Source organism: Parus major, chromosome Z (assembly GCF_001522545.3).
Source record: "Parus major isolate Abel chromosome Z, Parus_major1.1, whole genome shotgun sequence".
NCBI lineage: Eukaryota > Metazoa > Chordata > Aves > Passeriformes > Paridae > Parus > Parus major.
Genome location: NC_031799.1, coordinates 23,759,927 through 23,776,864, shown reverse-complemented (window position 1 = coordinate 23,776,864; position 16,938 = coordinate 23,759,927). Strand labels below are relative to the sequence as shown.

The following is a 16,938-nucleotide window of genomic DNA, read 5'->3' as shown; positions in this document are numbered from 1 at the left end:
TTAAACTGCACATCATTCACATTGTCTGCTGTAAAGAATTCTCTTTTTTTTCTCTCATAAATTATTTCAGGCTCCTGAAGTCTAGCCACACCAGAATTAAAATGCTGCATCTGCTACTTTACAGACAGACATAGCTGTTCTTGATTGTGCAAGGGCTCACGTGCTCATAACTGAATAATGCTGCCAGAAGTATGCATCCTTATCTAATGATCCCTTTTTATATAATTCCATTGACTTAAGACACATGCTTCCAAGTGGCATGCCTTGCTTTTCTGTCATAATATTCATTCCTGTGCAACAGAAAGTACTTCAGGAAGTGCCCACACCTGAGAAGTGTTATTAAAATCTTATTCTTTGAAGCTGTATTTTCCAGAGGAGATACTCAAATATATTATGTGTAATGATGTTTTAAAAACAGTTATATTGTCAAAGATATTTACCCACCAAAAATAGGTGAAACACTTCAATTTATGTCTACCTGCATCTTTGGAAGTTCTCAACTCAAATAGCAACAGTTCTTCCTGCTTCTTTACTGTATCCTGTACAGGAGCAAGAGATTTCTGCCAACAAACACAGAAATTACCACAAAAAGTAGAGCCAAGTGCACCATACAAAACAGGTCATGATACATGGCCTGCAGTTTAGGTACTGGTGGACTCTAATAATTCCAGGTTGGGAATTAGCATGTAAAGGCAATGGGGCACTGGTAGGACAGAGGTACATAGTGCCAAGCCCCTGCAAGGGGCCGTCAGACTCTGGGTTTGCTGTGGCACTCAGCCTAGTCCTTGCTCAGAGTCCTCCAGAAACCTCTGAGTGCATGGCAAAGACTGGACAGTGAATTTCAGCATTACAGCATCATCTAGACAATGCAGATATAGGTTACAGACACCAGGAAGAGCCAACAACTTGTGCAAAAATCTTCTTTGTTGTTTATGTTAAGATAAACAATATCTAAATATCTTCATCATGATGATAACTCATTACTGATTCAAAAAGAACCATTCTGAAAACGTGATTAAAAGCTTCAGAACTCATGAGCTTTTTCCAGTTTTCATAAGCAATAAGAAATGTGTTTCACTATCAATCACTGTTTGCACAATAAATTTAAATGCACAGGAATCATGAACAGAGAGAGGTGATAATAAACATACTCATATACATAAACTACAACTTATCTACTGTAACTCTCTTCATGATGCTGTTTTTACATATATTTTAATGGATTGATTATTTAAATTATATTTATGTATTTTTTAGTCAGCAAATGTCACTATGAAGTTGTACACCACAGAGTAGTATAACAAAACTGTTATTTAGGCTTACCACATTGTAGTTCTCCTGTTCTGTCTCCAAAGCTGCATCATCATATTTATAGCAGTCACGACAACGACGTTTTGATTTCCCCTCTCCAGAATTAAGAAAAAATAAATAAAATTTAAAATTAATTTGCAGGAGTGTCATAGGCTGGATTAGCTAATAAAGGTTACAAAGAAGCAATGGCAGATCAACTAATGAAAAGTATCTTGTATATCCCAAAGAGATCAAATTTAGGTAACATAAAGAAACGAAAGCTACCACTTTCAAAATTATTAATTTCCCTTTCTGTGAAGGGAAATATGGGTAATAATAAGAATCTGAATATCCAAATATGTTCTTTTACCTCATTCTCTCAGAAAAAACAAAACCCATTCATGCATCCTATTTTCTGTAAATAAATAAATAAATAGCATTCAACAGTTAATAGGATTAAAAATATCAGTGTCATACTACTTGAATGTATGATTTTTCTTTAAGACTACACGGTAATCCTACGATATATATTACAAATCTAACATACCAGTAACTTCAACAGTTTGAATAGGAAGTACAGAGTCTACAGCACCATACGACTTCAGCAATTCTTTCATTTCTTCATCCCAAGCTTGATTGAAAGCACTTTCTCCTGAACCATTCCTCTCGTTGGGATTTGCTCCATGTTGCAGCAGAATCTTGACTGCCTATTATGCATTTTTGTTATTTGTACAGTGCTAATTCTTTTTGTGGATTTATTATACAACTATATGTGTTATATCTAACATACATCACAAATAATACAGTTTCAAATAAGAAACTCTACAATCGTTATACTTGCAATCCAAATTAAGCAAAACAAATAACTGGCTATTATCAACACAGATTTCATCTTACATTTCTTACATTTTCCATTCAAATACACAAATAATTCACAAGTTTTCACAAAACATGTTGTTTTTACAGTACTATTTTTTATTATTTTATGGTTACACAGAACAAAATTAAAAAACACCATGTATCTAAATTAAAAGAAGCTGGTTAATTGCATTAAGACTAACATGCAAAACAGAAATGCATTTCCTTCTTTAATATTTCTTTTGGTTTCATGAATTGATGATTTTTTTCCTAATTCCAAAAAACTTGCAAGTTTGCTTAATTGCAAATGTGGAAGTGAGATTAGTGGCATCAGTGGAATCGTCTATTATGGTTCCCTAAATTCAGATCATATGAAAGTACTGATGGAATCAGGCATCCAGAGCTTGTATGGTAAAAGAATTTTCACATGTACGATTTCTCAGCTTTAGCATTTCTTCTTATTTCTTACACTCAGAGTGCAGTTAAGTAGGAAAATGCATCAGAACAAGAATGCTGACTTGAAGTTCAGGATGTTCTGTGTTGGTTTTCCCCCATAATACTGAATAATACACTTATATCTTTGCAAGAACCCTACTGACAGTTTGGCTCCAAGCCTGTGAAATCATCTCCTTTGTTGTACCCTTACCCACAGAAAAAGGTAAATACGATGAAACATGAATTGTCCTGACATAAATAGAAGAAGTATGTCTGAGCCAATCTGGCATCACCTTTACACTTCAGTTCCTCAGAACTCACTCTGTCAAAAGAACATTTTATTTCTTTCTGTGCAGTGCTGGGCACCACAACTTAAGAAGAATGTGAACGTTTCTGAATGTGTCCAGAGAAGGGAAACAAAGCTGGTGAGAGTGCTAGGAGACATGTCCTGTGAACCACTGTGGACTTTGGGCTTGTCTAGTTTGGACAAATGGAGACTGGGGGGTGACCTCACTGCTCTCTACAGCTCCCTGAACATGGAAGTGGGGAGGAAGATACCCATCTTCTCCCCCTGGGATCCAGTGATAGATAAGTGGGAATGGGTCTGTGCTAGAGGAGTCTCCTAGAGAGGCAGTGAATGTCCCAAGCCTGTCAATGTTTAAGGAACATTTGGACAATGCTAACATGATTTAACTTTTGCTTGGCCTCAAAGGGCTCAGGCAGTTGGACTAGATGACCACTAGGTCTGTTCTAACTGAAATTGTCCATCTTCTAGAACCACAGAATGGTTTGGGTTGGAAGGGACCAGTTAAAAAAAAATTGCTTATTTTTAAATGACAGGCCCAGGATCTTTTCTTTAGAATGAAGGTAAGTGAGACACTGGAACTGATTGCCCAGAGAAGTTGTGGTTACCTCATCTCAAGAAATATTTGAAGTCTGATAGGACAGGGCTTTGGGCAAGCTGAGCTAGTGAAAAAATATCCCATCCCTGACAGGGGGCTTTATGGCTCTGTGCTACTCTGCTCACCTCCTTAAGCCACAACCACCAGGGGCAGTGGTGATAGTTGCATCCATTTTACTCTAGGCATTGGTGGGGTACAAAGGGCACTGTCAACAGTGACCCAAGTGTCCTATAGGTATGCAAATATGACCATAAGTCAATCACCTTACTTCATAAACAGTGCATAGCCCAGGGCCCCTTGAGGTCTCTCACACAGCAGGGGGCTGCACATCAGGACCTCCCCTTGAGTAGGGGCACATCTCAGGGTTACTCCTCCAGACAGAGAAATTCCTTGCCACACAGATTTTCAGTAATTGACACTAAATTTATAAATCTTAGCTAAGTGATGGAAAGGATTGACTGTGCGCATGTAGTCCTTTAGACATAAACTGCTGAGTCTGGGATGAAGTCTGCATCTAGCTTTCTGAGGAGTTTAGAAAGCAAGGGGGTCCTTTCTGAATATCATGACTCAACAGGAGGTCCCTCCTTACAGGTGAGACCCTGTTCTCTATGCAGTAAACAGTAGAAATGTGTTAAACAACTGTCACATTTATCAGTGAACTTTGCTAACTCACTGCTTTATATCAATAAAGGGTATTATTGCTTCTCTCTTAAGTGTGAAGTGCACCACTCCCATCTGTGGCAGCACCAAATTATCAATAAATTGAGACTGCTCAACTTTAATATTATTTTTAAGAAACCCAAACCTGACAAAGAACCACAGGGAGTTTCTGAATTTTTATGATTTCTCTGCTGTATTAAAGAAGTCAATGAACTGTACAATTTCAACTGTCAGTATTGAAGAATATTTTTCTCTAATTTTGATCACTATAAAGAATACTGGTTTATCTCCTAAATACAAACCTAGACTAAAATTGTGTTAGTAACTTTAATGAAATGGTATTTTGCTTTGCTGACCCTCTGTTGGAAATTTGTGTTAAGACATCTTATGTAAAAGAAAAATATACCTCCAAATAATTGCCAGAAACGGCATCGTGTATTGGTAGAACACCACAGAGACTTCTGCTGTTAACATCAGCACCTGCTTTCAGTAGTTCTAAGATTACATCAGTAAATCCTCTATTGGAGGCTTCATGAATTGCTGTCCAACCTAATAAAAGCCAGATAACATACAGTATGCATCTGATTTGGAAAGAGCCACAAAGGTCACTAACTAGTAACTCTACATTTTGCTGCATTTAAGATAAATCTTACACACGTAATCACCTTGAAATGCCAAGGTAAACTATTCTGTGTGTAATTCAGTGTACTTCAAAGAAAAACACATCCAGTATTAAGCAGAAAAACACTGTGTTCTTTTCTTCTGCAGTACTAAAAATAATAGAAGAAAAGAAATATTGGAGTAGAAGAACTCTAAGAACTAAGGAATGTTAATAATCTGATTTCTAATACCATTAGCATTTTATAATATCAAGTCTGCCAGACATTCATTTTGAGACTGTGAAAACAAGTTATATATTTAGGCAGGAAAATGGAAAACCTAATTTTGTCTTCTGGTTTTTGTTCTTATTTCCAAAGGAAATAAGACCTGTCTGAATGTGCTTCATACATGCATATATTGATGTGCATAAGCTCCACCAAACTTTCAAGTTCATTTCTGAACACATCTCTGAAAATGTGCTCTTCAGTAGAGGAACAAGACCCTGCTGAGAAATAGTCTGCATTACCTCCAAGCTGACATGAAAAACATGCATTTGTTTAATTATTAAACATACAGTGTGCTTGCATTTGTTTAATTATTTCCCTCACAAAATTTTAAGCCAAGAATCTGTAATTTTATTAAAATGAGGCATATTATATAAAAATGTCTATACTACAGATTATGTAAAATTGTATATGTATGTATGTAAAACTGTAATATATTATATAAACATGTCTATACTACAGATTATGTAAAATTGTATATGTATGTATGTAAAACTGTAATATATTATATAAACATGTCTATACTACAGATTATGTAAAATTGTAGTATAAAACAAGCCCGTAAGAGAGTAATTTTCAAACCTGCATAATCCTGTTCATTGACACAAATTCCAGATGATATTAGAGTCTTCACCAAAGACAGATTTCCTCTCTTAGCAGCAATATGCAGCTGAGTTTCCCCTTTTGCATTTCTCCTAATTTTCATCTTTCTCTCAGGTCTTGTCTTACAGGTACCATGTACAATTACAGTTTCTTCCCTGGTAGATTCTAAACAGATATTGGGTGCTTATTAGAATTTTTTTTTCAAAGAATACTAAGGTATAAACAGAAAATTAAACTCCATAATTAATTTTAATTACTGTAAATGTGTGTAATACTGTTGCTTTAATTATTCAATAACATTAACTGGCCATAGCAAAAAGTTAAAAGTTACTGTAGAAGGTCCTCTGCAACATGTCTGATAACAAGCAGATTGGATACTTAAGAATTTCCAGGTCAAATCTGGACAGTTCAACAAGGGTTCAACAAATCAGGAAGCCAGAAGAAAGGTAACAAGGTTGAAATTTTATACTGTATAGAGATAGGGAATATGTTAGGTTTCTCCATGGACTGCTTTCAGGTTATCAGGCTGCTAAATATATAAACTACACACATAAAGATATTCTAAAAACTATTAAAAAGTGGAGACTTGAGCACCACTCCATATTAGTTCCTAATTCTGTATCAGAAAAAAGATAGATGTATGATGTATATATATCTATATATGTATTTGTGTATATATATACAACTCAATGAATATATATATATATATATATACACACACACAAAAGTCTTTTTAATAGCTGTGATGTGAAAAACTACTGTAGACTGATTACAAGTCTTTGAGTAATGTTTACTAGCATAGATAATTTGTCATTTAAACCTGTGCACAACCATAATTGCAAATATATTTAATCCTTATTGGTTCACAAAGCAAACAACATTAACTCTAATGTTATCATGTGGCCATCAGAGAAGTTCTAATTCTGATGCTTCAGTTAACAGATCTACTAAATTCTAACAGATACAACAGTAAAAAGAGATTAACAAAGTACTTATTATGTGTCTAGAATAACAACAACCCCCTCCTGAAACTGCAACCAAAGAGACAGGATATATAAATCTTCTAAAGCTCTATCATCCATGCTAACTTATTTTAAACTCCTGTTCCTTTTATTACAATATCATAATAATCAGATATTTTTTGAAAGTTTATGGGGTTCTTTCTCTGATTTCTTGAAAATATGTCATTTATTCAAAGAACACAGAAGTGTAAGGTTTCAAATGAGCATTCTGCAACTCTTATCTATGTTTTTTTCCTCCCTTTTATTCCTATGAACAATTAGTTGCTGCATCTTCCTCGTCCCATCAAATAAGCTCTCAAGTATTTTCAGTCAGCATTATCCATTAGTATCAAACATCTTCTGTACTTGACAGCTGCCTTTCTTCAGGCACCTCCTGCCTCCTGGAAAATTGGCTTTTCCAATGTTTTCTTCAAAATAAACTAAGGAGCTTGTCACACAAGACTATTTGGAAGAACATGAAAGACAGACTGAAATGATACTAGCGACAGACATACAGTGAGGATATACCCATACTGATTTTAAATGAGCTTGCTCACTGTAGACTGTTCAAACCTGTGAGAAAGCATTTAGGCAGCCCTCTCTGCACTGATGCTGCTTGGCCTACACTGTATTGGCAACAAGTAAAACTCAAAAGCTCCTTTTTCAAATGAAATCTTGAGATTCTAGAGCATACAAAGGCATCACATCATTAAAATACTCCTCCAATCCTCCAAGACCTACTTTACCATAAGATAATGTATTGTCTTTTGTCTAAAAGCTTCTGAGTCTGAACTCCCAAAGCAATCATCTGCTTTCTGACTCTTCCTTTTCCTCCCTTTTGATTCATGGGAGAATGTCCTAGGGACTTTTTAGAGACATTGAAGAAAAAAAAAGGCACACAATAGCCCATTAAGCTAATGAACCTTAGCAATACTGGCTGCAAGTGAAGAGAAATAATTGCAAAGTTTTCCAGTTAAATTGTCATGCACAACAGCTTGCTTCACGGCTGTTGGGAAACATTTGCAAAAGCATGATGGGACATTGGTCTGTGAATCGAAAAATACTGGTTCTCTGTGGGATGCACTGCCAGGTGGGTCATGAGAAGGAAAGATCCAGACCTTGGCAAATACAAAGTCCAGTCAGCAGAGTACAAACATAAAATGAAGAGATTACCGTAACCAGCAATCAGGTTGGATTAGGCTGACATACCTCAGCAACTTCAAGGACATTGTCCTTCAAAACCTCCACATGGGTCTATGAGCAATTATTTCCACAGGTTGAATTATAAGAAAAGAAGCAAGCTGTTTGTACTTTCCTTCTGTATAAGCAGAATGGAAATGTTGGGAGCCTAGTAAGTGACTGACTGTAGATGAAAGTGACACTGCGTCAATTGTGAAGAAAAGATTTTTATTCAAAAATAGAATAATCTAAGGAAGACCAGTAGGACACAGAAACAATCAGATGGGATAAAAAGTTCAGTTAATGATGAAAAAGTGTAGGAGAGCAAAAAATCTGAAAACCCCACAAGTCAGAAAACATCATCCCACATTCTACTTTATTTCTACAGTAATCTGAATGCCATTGTCCTGTACTCCAAATTTATTAAGGCCTTCAGCTGCACAAAGGGCTATACTTTTTTGCACCACCTCTGAAATGGCATCCCTCTCCTGATATGAAGGGAATAATTAATTCTATCAAATAAACATCACCTGAAGAATCTCTTATGAGGAAAAAAGTAGGCTGGGACATGCTATCCCAGAGAAGACCAAAATATACAACATGTTAGAAACAAAGCTTTTTAAAATCTTACAGGACAAATAGGAGGCAAAGAAAGATTTAAGAGGGGAGGAATCCTATCAGAACTACAGGTTTTGGTTTTAGCAAGTCTTCAATACCATGGTTCTCTGGTTCCAGAAAAAAACAAAGTACACACAATGAGTGCCAGCTTTATCAAAAAATCAGTAAGTGAAAATATTTAAAGGTTAAGATGAGTTGGAGAAGGGCTCTATTATGATGGTAAGGCTACATGATAAATGAAAATCTTAGACATGGGATGAAAATGTTAAACACTACCTGCATGTGCAGGCAGAAGAGAACACAGCTACTGGAGGATGCTACATCCTTATTCTCATGGAAGTAGGTTTGTATCTATACCACAGCTAATCCAAAGGTAGAACTACCATCAGTCTGTGCTGATTTGTGTCTGATTCGGATATGTCCTATGTATTATTATATTCTATAAAATATAAGTAGATTTTTGTGTGCCAAATATACAGAGAGCCCTGATCTTTGATCTGTGACACGTAAAACAGTTAACTAATGACCAATCTAACATTATTTTAAACTGCTCTTTATGTCAAATACTTAAGTAAGGATAAGCTTGAAGCTCTAACTTACGATTCTGCATCTCCTCAACCTCAATGCTGAAAGACTAATGAATGTAACATAAACAAAATGTGCATTCTGTAAAATGGAGCACAGATATTTCTGGAAGTATTTAGGTATTCACTAGAGTATTTGCTCAACATGCAATTTCTTGTAAAACTTTCCCTCACACATTTCAAAAAGCCTTCCTCATGTACCCTTGGGAAAAAACTCCACTGGTTTATAAAGTATTAACTTTTTACCTGACTTCTTAGATGTTTGCTGCTCTGATGCTTGACTCAATTGTGATTGATTAGATGAAAGCTTGTTCTTGCTGCTACTGGAATATGGGGCTGCCTTCGCTTTTTGGCTTGTTGCCTGAGGATTTGCACATGCTGGTTCTGACTCCTCTGTCTGTAAGGACAGAACAAACACAAAGAGCGTTTTAAACTGATCCATTAGTTTTATTTCCATTAACATCAGATTACACTTGATTTGTCAAGTTTTGCAAAAAATCATTCTGAAGGTGTTCAGTATTTAGACTCCTGTCACTCCTACTACTGCTGTTACTCTGCATGAGACTATGTTGATCCCTGTCAAGTCCTGTTGTAACTTTAAAACAGATACATTGTGAGAGGAAGTCAGAGCAAATCAGCATTGACTGAGACTCAAGTGCTCTTAAGCAGGCAGTCTGAGAACGTTGTGCACACACTTTTTCTCCAGAAATCATGGATATGAGACAACACAAATTGGTGATCTCCTTCATTTTACAAAGAAGTTGCTGAGCTTCCACCAGTGCTAACCTTTTCTTGTGCAAATGAATTTTCACTGTACCATTGCTGAATTACATTCCTGTTGCAATACCACCTGACGGCTCAGTTTCCCTACAACAATAAGTAGGATGCTACAATTATGAACAGATACAGCAACACTTTGGCCCATTTCATCAGCTCCATCATGAGGTTAATATGTTTTCTGTAAAGCTCCTTCAATTGCAAGTGGGACTAAACTTGAGGTCCATATAACATGAAATATTATTTCTGAATAGTTTTACTCTCCTTTACAGCCTCTGCTATAAGAATAGCCTTTTTTGAACTTGGTCTTTTTTTTTTTCCTGCCTTCAGAGAAAGGTTCCTGTGTTTTTAGCCATATTTGTTTTTCTGCTTTATTCATGTTTAGCAAAACTTCCTTTGAGGCTCCAGTAGTATCATGTTGAAGCACACTTGCATTTGATTCTATCTCCAAAACAGGCCATATAATTAACTTCATTTTCTGATAAATTCTTTTATTATACACTAAAAGAAAAAAGTGCTGCCATAAAATAAACTGATTTCCTCTGTGCTGCTTTTTTTTGCAGGACTAAGAAATTAAGGAACTAAGAAATATGTGTTTAATAATGTAAAAATTCATGGGGAAATCCAGCAATAAATATTATTGAATTTATTACTCATATTTATTTTTGAAAATTGAATGCGTTAATGATCTGCCTTTAAAACTGTCTTGCTTCTGTGGTCATAAACCAGAGCTTTAGTTTCACATTTCTGATAAGCCAGTCTGCAATTATTCCACGAAATTATAAAGAAGGGTAAATAACACATCAAAAACACACAGAATTAACTCACAGTAATCTCAAAATACAACTGGTACAAAGGCTGGTGACTAACTAGCATTATCCTTCTGATTACTTCATACCTGGAGACAGAACCATGATACACACTGCAACATCTAACACAACAACTGAAATTACCAGTTAAAAATCTACAGTAATAGGTTTATGTAATTAAATGCTTACAGCACCATCTTTATCAATCATTTAATGTTTTAAAGTATGATCTAAGAATATACACCACAGATGCTATTACACCATAACATTTCAGAGGACATATAGACTGCACAACTGTGATCAACAAGGACATCACCACATAAAACTTCAAAAGCTCCAAAAGCTATATCTATGCACACTACATTCAACATCTCAGATATTATCTGTTATCACTGTTGAAAGGAAGAAAAGAGAGAGAGAAAATGCAGCTCTTAATGCTAAAAGCTGTTGTTCTATACACAAACACTGACCTAAGTGACTGATCATGGTGTGTTGTCTTCACATGAGGCACCAGCTCCCTCATCCTGCTGAAACCTCACAGCGTAACTGTGCAACCCCTGTGCAAGACAGTGTCTTCCCAAACCTCTCCTCTAAAAACCCAACACGACTTACTCTACACAGAGGCAAGACATAATTGTTTTACTGCTACAAGCCAGGAAAAAAAATGGCAGTTTCAGTAAAGTTTCTGCATGTACAGTCACTGATGTACCATGCTTTCTGTAATTAGCTCCGCAGCATTTGCAAAAACAGAAAGAACCACCATCCATGAGACACCTGCCTGTCTTGCGTCCTCATGAGGCTGTACCTTATGCCAAGTACTAATAAGGATGAGACTAACATTGACGATCACTCTCAGTCCCTGCTGGATATACCTAGCACATTGTGTGCTGAAATTGAAATATACTTCAGAAACAGTCATCTGCTTTAGATTACTGAAGACTGTCAGCAAGCCCTCAATAGTTTATGATCAAATCCAGTTTTTTTGTAAAGATGTACCTGGTGCTGGTTTGTATCTTCTACACACTGAGTATTTAACGTGTTCTTTGAAACACTTCCACCTGAAATGAAAATGAAAGACAGAAGGTAACCAGAATTGAGAAGAGATCATAATTTATTTTACAAATAAACCATCTTATGTCTACAATATTTCATGTATTGAAGAAAAAAAAAAATACTTAAAATATTTAGATTTCAAGAAAAATTATCAAACCAATAAGGGTTTTATTGGAATCTAAAACATATCAATATATAAAATATTTATCAAATTTTGGAGTCTAATCTTTATTGCAAGTAGTACCTTGTTTAAACCAGGTTTGGTGAGAGTAAAGAACGGCATCATACTTTCAATTTTTCTTGATGTTTAGTGACCTGAGCAATTCCTTCTGAAACTTACTGTAACCCTTGCTCCTCTCTTCAAGTGTGCTTCAAGATACCCAAGGAATCCTAGAGCAGCAGGCTGAGAGCCCTCATTAGCACCCCATCCCTTTAATCCCACCCCATCTTCATGTCTCCTGACAGTTTCTCATGGGCTAGTCTGATATTATCTCAGTCTCCCTTCATGTCTAGTTTTGAGCTTTATCTATGAGCCCTGCTAACTTATGAGCAAAGACCCTCTTCCTTCTCTGACAAAGGTGAATGCCATCTGACACCAGAAAGCCTGAGGACATCCAGACCATCCCTTTACTGAAAAACCCAGAATTGTGGCAGTGACATTAGCTACAGAGTCATGCATTAATAGACTAGGTTTGTCTGCTTCTTCCAATGTCCGTGACCACAACTGTAAGGAGACAGGAAAAAACTAATTGTCTACCAGATTCCCTTACCAACCATCCTAAGGCCCTGAAGTTTCTTTTGATTATCCCTGGACTACATATTATAGCTTTATTGCCACCCACTGTGGAAAAGCAGTAACAGATAATAGTCTGAGGGACTGGTACTTCTTCTGACTTAAACATACTACAGCCCACACTGGCCCATGGGTATCTATGGTCTTAATCCTAGCTCTAATCAAGGCTTACCTTGTACCTGCTTCTGATCAAGCAGCCTGCTCCAAAGTTTCTTCACAACTTAGTTCCCAAGACTGTACAAGACCAAACTCTCTCCTTAGCCAATCACTATTTCTAATCCAACTTTCTCCTTAGGAACTCACTAGCTGTTACCTACAGTAGTATTTTCCTGTACTGAGCCCTAAAACCAATTAAGACTTGGCAACCCCTAAGATCTAGATCTAATCCTAGTTTCCCATTTTTTATCTTATGGATCCTTCAAAATTCAGACTTTATGACAGTTTAAAACCAAATTTTATCTCTACCTCTAAACCATACCTCATCCATCAGCAAGTCAATGCTACATCTTCCATTTAGATAGACAACTATTGTGTTTCACATCTTCGTTTCAAATTAAAAGTTAACTTCAGCCCAAGAAACAGCTGGACATCATTATGCTTTATGCTTTGTCAATGTATAGCAACTGTGGAGGCTAAGGACTGCTCACTGGTAACTGAAGGCATCAGACAGTGAAGGCCACAGAGGTACTAGCAGTAATTAAGGAAATATAATTCAACAGATGTTCTAAATTTTTCCATTTATCAGTGGAGATGATGCTATGTCAGAGTAGTTATTTCCTACCTGCTACTGAGCATCTTCTGGATTTTGCTACATAACTTTTAAGAAGTTTCATCATAGATGGGTCAGAGGCTTCTTCTAATGCACACCTTCCCATCTGATCTTTTAATAAGGGATCAGCTCCATACCAAAGTAATAAGTTTGCTACCTAGAAAAATAAGTTTTTCAGATAATTTCTTCTCTGACAGTATGTTTCAGAATCCTTATACAGGCTTCTCTCTCTTGTACTTGACTATACAAGCAAAAAATCAAATCCCTCTTTATTCTAGTTCACATGCACCAAGCATTCCCCTAGATGCATCATTATCCTATAGCCTTATTCCTTTTATAAATTGTTCCAGTTATTAACCTGATCCATTAAAACAAGGTCTCTGAAAATACAGGGTAGGATTCACCCTCCCATAGCTCTTAATTGGCAGAAAATAACAGGTGAATTTATGGTTCGGGTCAACTTATCTGTCTAGGATATCTACTTTAGGAGAAAATAAATTGTGCTCTACATGTGTCTATTGTGAATCCTGTGACTGCAAGGGAAGTTTTGACAGGTATTCCTGGTGTACAACCTATATCTGCTCAAATGAAACACATTCAGATGGTCTTGCTACCAACATTACCATTTTTGTACAAATATAAAGCTTGAATCAGTTGTTATTCAATAAACTACCACTTTAGCAAAATGTTCCATCAACCTTTGCAAAATACTTTTTTAAGACATGGGAAAATTTACAGTCTGATTATTTCATTTCTGTGGGTAACTCTGCAATCTGATTCCAGCATTAGTGTGATTGTACTTGTACCTCTGCATTTCTTTCTTCAGCATCTGTTATCGTTTCAGACTGAAACTGACACACATCCTTCACCTGCGTGTTCAAGTCCCTCATTCCATCTAACCAGATTGCTAATGAGAAAATTGGTAATGAAGTTTTCCTAATTCATACATTCTTCTAACAACAGAGTAAAATAAAAAGCGTCCAGGTAGCAGCAAAAACCTTTTTGTGTTTCACAAGTTGTCCCGTATCTTTAGATTTTGTTAACCAGTAATGTTGAGAACACTTCTTCCATAACAGGATCATTGAGAGCATCACCACAAATGTATGCTCTCCCCTTTAACTGGACTACTAGAAAATCTTTCCTATACATACTATTTTTTCTGAAAGAAATTGATTTTGCATATTGCAAGTACAGAAAATTATAAAGCAGTTAAAAGTCGGGTTTCCAATCTACAGTAATAACTTCACACAGAGAAGGTAGCTTTGAAAAACACAAATATCATATTCCTGGATAACGTTTTGCTGAAAGTCGTATTACTGAAAGTCCTATTACTGAATCATTATCACTATTTTGTTGCTAGTCAAAAATCAACAAAATGGAATCTGACAGACCACTACAGTAAGACAATTTTACTACTACTGAGAAAAAAGACCAATGAGTAAATATAGCACCACCATAGTACCATTCTTTCTGAATATACCAGCTTGCATAACTTTAACTCATCTCTGTGCTGAACAATCTTGCTGTCCCTCAAGTGACGTAGTTGAGATCAGTGTTCTTCCAATATCACTCAAGTTGCAGGCCTTTAACTATTACTTGCAGAGATGCAGAGTCCTTCATACACAATCATGGACATGGATGTCTTAGATGCAGTCACAAAACTCAGAAATATTTCGTGAACCTGCAACAGTCTGTGTTACAGAAGCTGCAATTTATTCCTGGGGCTCTCAAGTCTCAGAAGAAATTATTAACCAGAAGTCCACCTTTCCTCTTTGCTCCAGAGAGACTTTTCCAGGAGAAACAGAGCAAGTCTCATATTAGTTGTGAAAAAGATCAAATGTTAAGCAACAAAACTTACTAGCCACCCCAAAAAAAAACCTTTTAAAATCTTTGGAATCAGTAATAACTCTGCAGGATATATGCAGGTCTACAGAAAAAAAAAAAAATGCCAGCAGATAAAAAGGGCACACAGAATTCCCACATAAATTTGGGCCACCCTAGGAACACGCACAGACAGGTGGAGGTGACCACTACCAGATTGAAAGAAGATCTGTAATTCAGGCATGGGTTTATGAAACCACTACATTTATCATATAATTTCACTGTTAAGTCAAACTGTCTATTCAGTTAGTGTTCAGTTTAAGACCCTACAAAATACAAGGCTATTTCTTCTTAATTGTCCATGTTCTATGTTAATACATGGGTGTGCATGACTGTGATGATACACCATGTATCCACAGCTCCTAAATCATGAAAAAAATGTCATTAATAGTCCAGAAGACTGCTCAAGTCAGAAGTTATGCTGCAGGGTGATTACAAAATCAGTGAATGAAATAGTATTAAAGTGTAGCAATCTACTCCTCAGTAGTACAGACATTGTCCAACACCGAAAAAGTTTCTCCTTTTGGACAAATTTGTTAAGCATTGAGTGTTTGAATAGAAATCAGACAGAGAGGACTTGCAAGCTCTTGAATCTAGTAAGACCAACCCCATACAAAAATATTATGCGACTTCCTGGACTCAACAACAATAATTTCTATTCCTAAATCATACTTTGTGTTCAATTTCGAATATACCTCATAATGGCCTTCTTTAACTGCATCTTGCAAGGGTGTTATTTGTTCGTTTTGTGTAGCATTAACATCAGCTCCTGCTTTCAAAAGCAGATTTGCTATGCTGTAAGAACCTTCCACACTTGCTATATGTAGTGCCGTCAAGCCTACAAAAAGAAAAACATGTATTTCACATTTGAGTGAAAAAAATTCTCTAAATATTGTCAGTTTCAGGTTGTCTATCTGATGAAGACTTCACAGAATATATTGAATTGGTAAAAATTGATGCTTTCCAGTAAGACATATGAAGAAACGTTTATGAGAACGATACAAGGGTTGGGAGGTCTCACACTTTTGACAAAATTTGCACCTAATGAGGAAGTAGATGCTGCAGTAACAACATTACTTTTAGATTTAATAGTTCTGTTATGAAAGGAGAGAATAAAAATTATTCATTACATATTTTAGTAATTTCTTCTGGAATAAAACACACACACTGTTTTAAGGACAAGGTGATTTTTCACTGCACTCTCGTATTTACATGGCTATGCTGAAGAGGGTAAGCAAGAAAGAAGTCACAAAAATAAGGACATGAATTATTTACTACCAAACAAAAATGTTTGTAAGACCATCCAAGAAGGGTTTGAGTGCTCAAATAAATGAAAAATCCCTAGTGAAATTCCATATTCACACCCAGGTATATGAAAAAACCCAAGATATCACATGAATCCTACTCTATGAAGGATCTGTTTAGGAAAAATATGGAATATAAGTCTTGGAACTGCTTTTAGCACAATCATGCAAGAAGTCCTTAAACATGCAAGGTGAGAGACATAAGTGAAAACCAGAGGATTTTCCACTTCCTAACTTCCAGATCTGAAACTAACATGCCCCCGAGAAGATGACTTTGTTGGACAGTCTTACTCTTCAACAGTTTTCCATTATCAGAAGGTTGTCAGGGCCTAATTCACATACTAAATATGTGAATTAATAAGGCTTAATAAGATTGTTTCAGTGCCATTAAGCACAATGATCTTAATTTCATGAGAAAGAGAAACTCTCAAGGCTCTTTTACACACAACCCTATCCTGAATATTGTATATTCCTAGTAACCAGGTTTGTTATGAAATCTGTTAAGGAGATAACAAAAATTTGCATTTAGGGGAATGTA

General features: G+C 36.1%; 1 protein-coding gene across 3 annotated transcripts in view; it reads right to left on the bottom strand.

Moving 5' to 3' along the window:
* ANKRD31 (ankyrin repeat domain 31) overlaps positions 1–16,938 on the bottom strand; it is a 66,682-nt gene that overhangs the window by 27,163 nt on the left and 22,581 nt on the right. For 2 of the 3 annotated variants that reach the window (XM_015652248.2, XM_033520308.1), the window contains exons 10-18: positions 15,792–15,934; positions 13,228–13,372; positions 11,597–11,658; positions 9,261–9,411; positions 5,612–5,797; positions 4,552–4,694; positions 1,838–1,997; positions 1,324–1,406; positions 479–560 (exon numbers count right to left, since the gene is read on the bottom strand). In XM_015652248.2, the coding sequence (XP_015507734.1) occupies positions 479–560; positions 1,324–1,406; positions 1,838–1,997; positions 4,552–4,694; positions 5,612–5,797; positions 9,261–9,411; positions 11,597–11,658; positions 13,228–13,372; positions 15,792–15,934 (1,155 nt within the window). The remainder of the gene's footprint in view (positions 1–478; positions 561–1,323; positions 1,407–1,837; positions 1,998–4,551; positions 4,695–5,611; positions 5,798–9,260; positions 9,412–11,596; positions 11,659–13,227; positions 13,373–15,791; positions 15,935–16,938) is intronic. The other variant, XM_033520307.1, reaches the window with a different exon arrangement.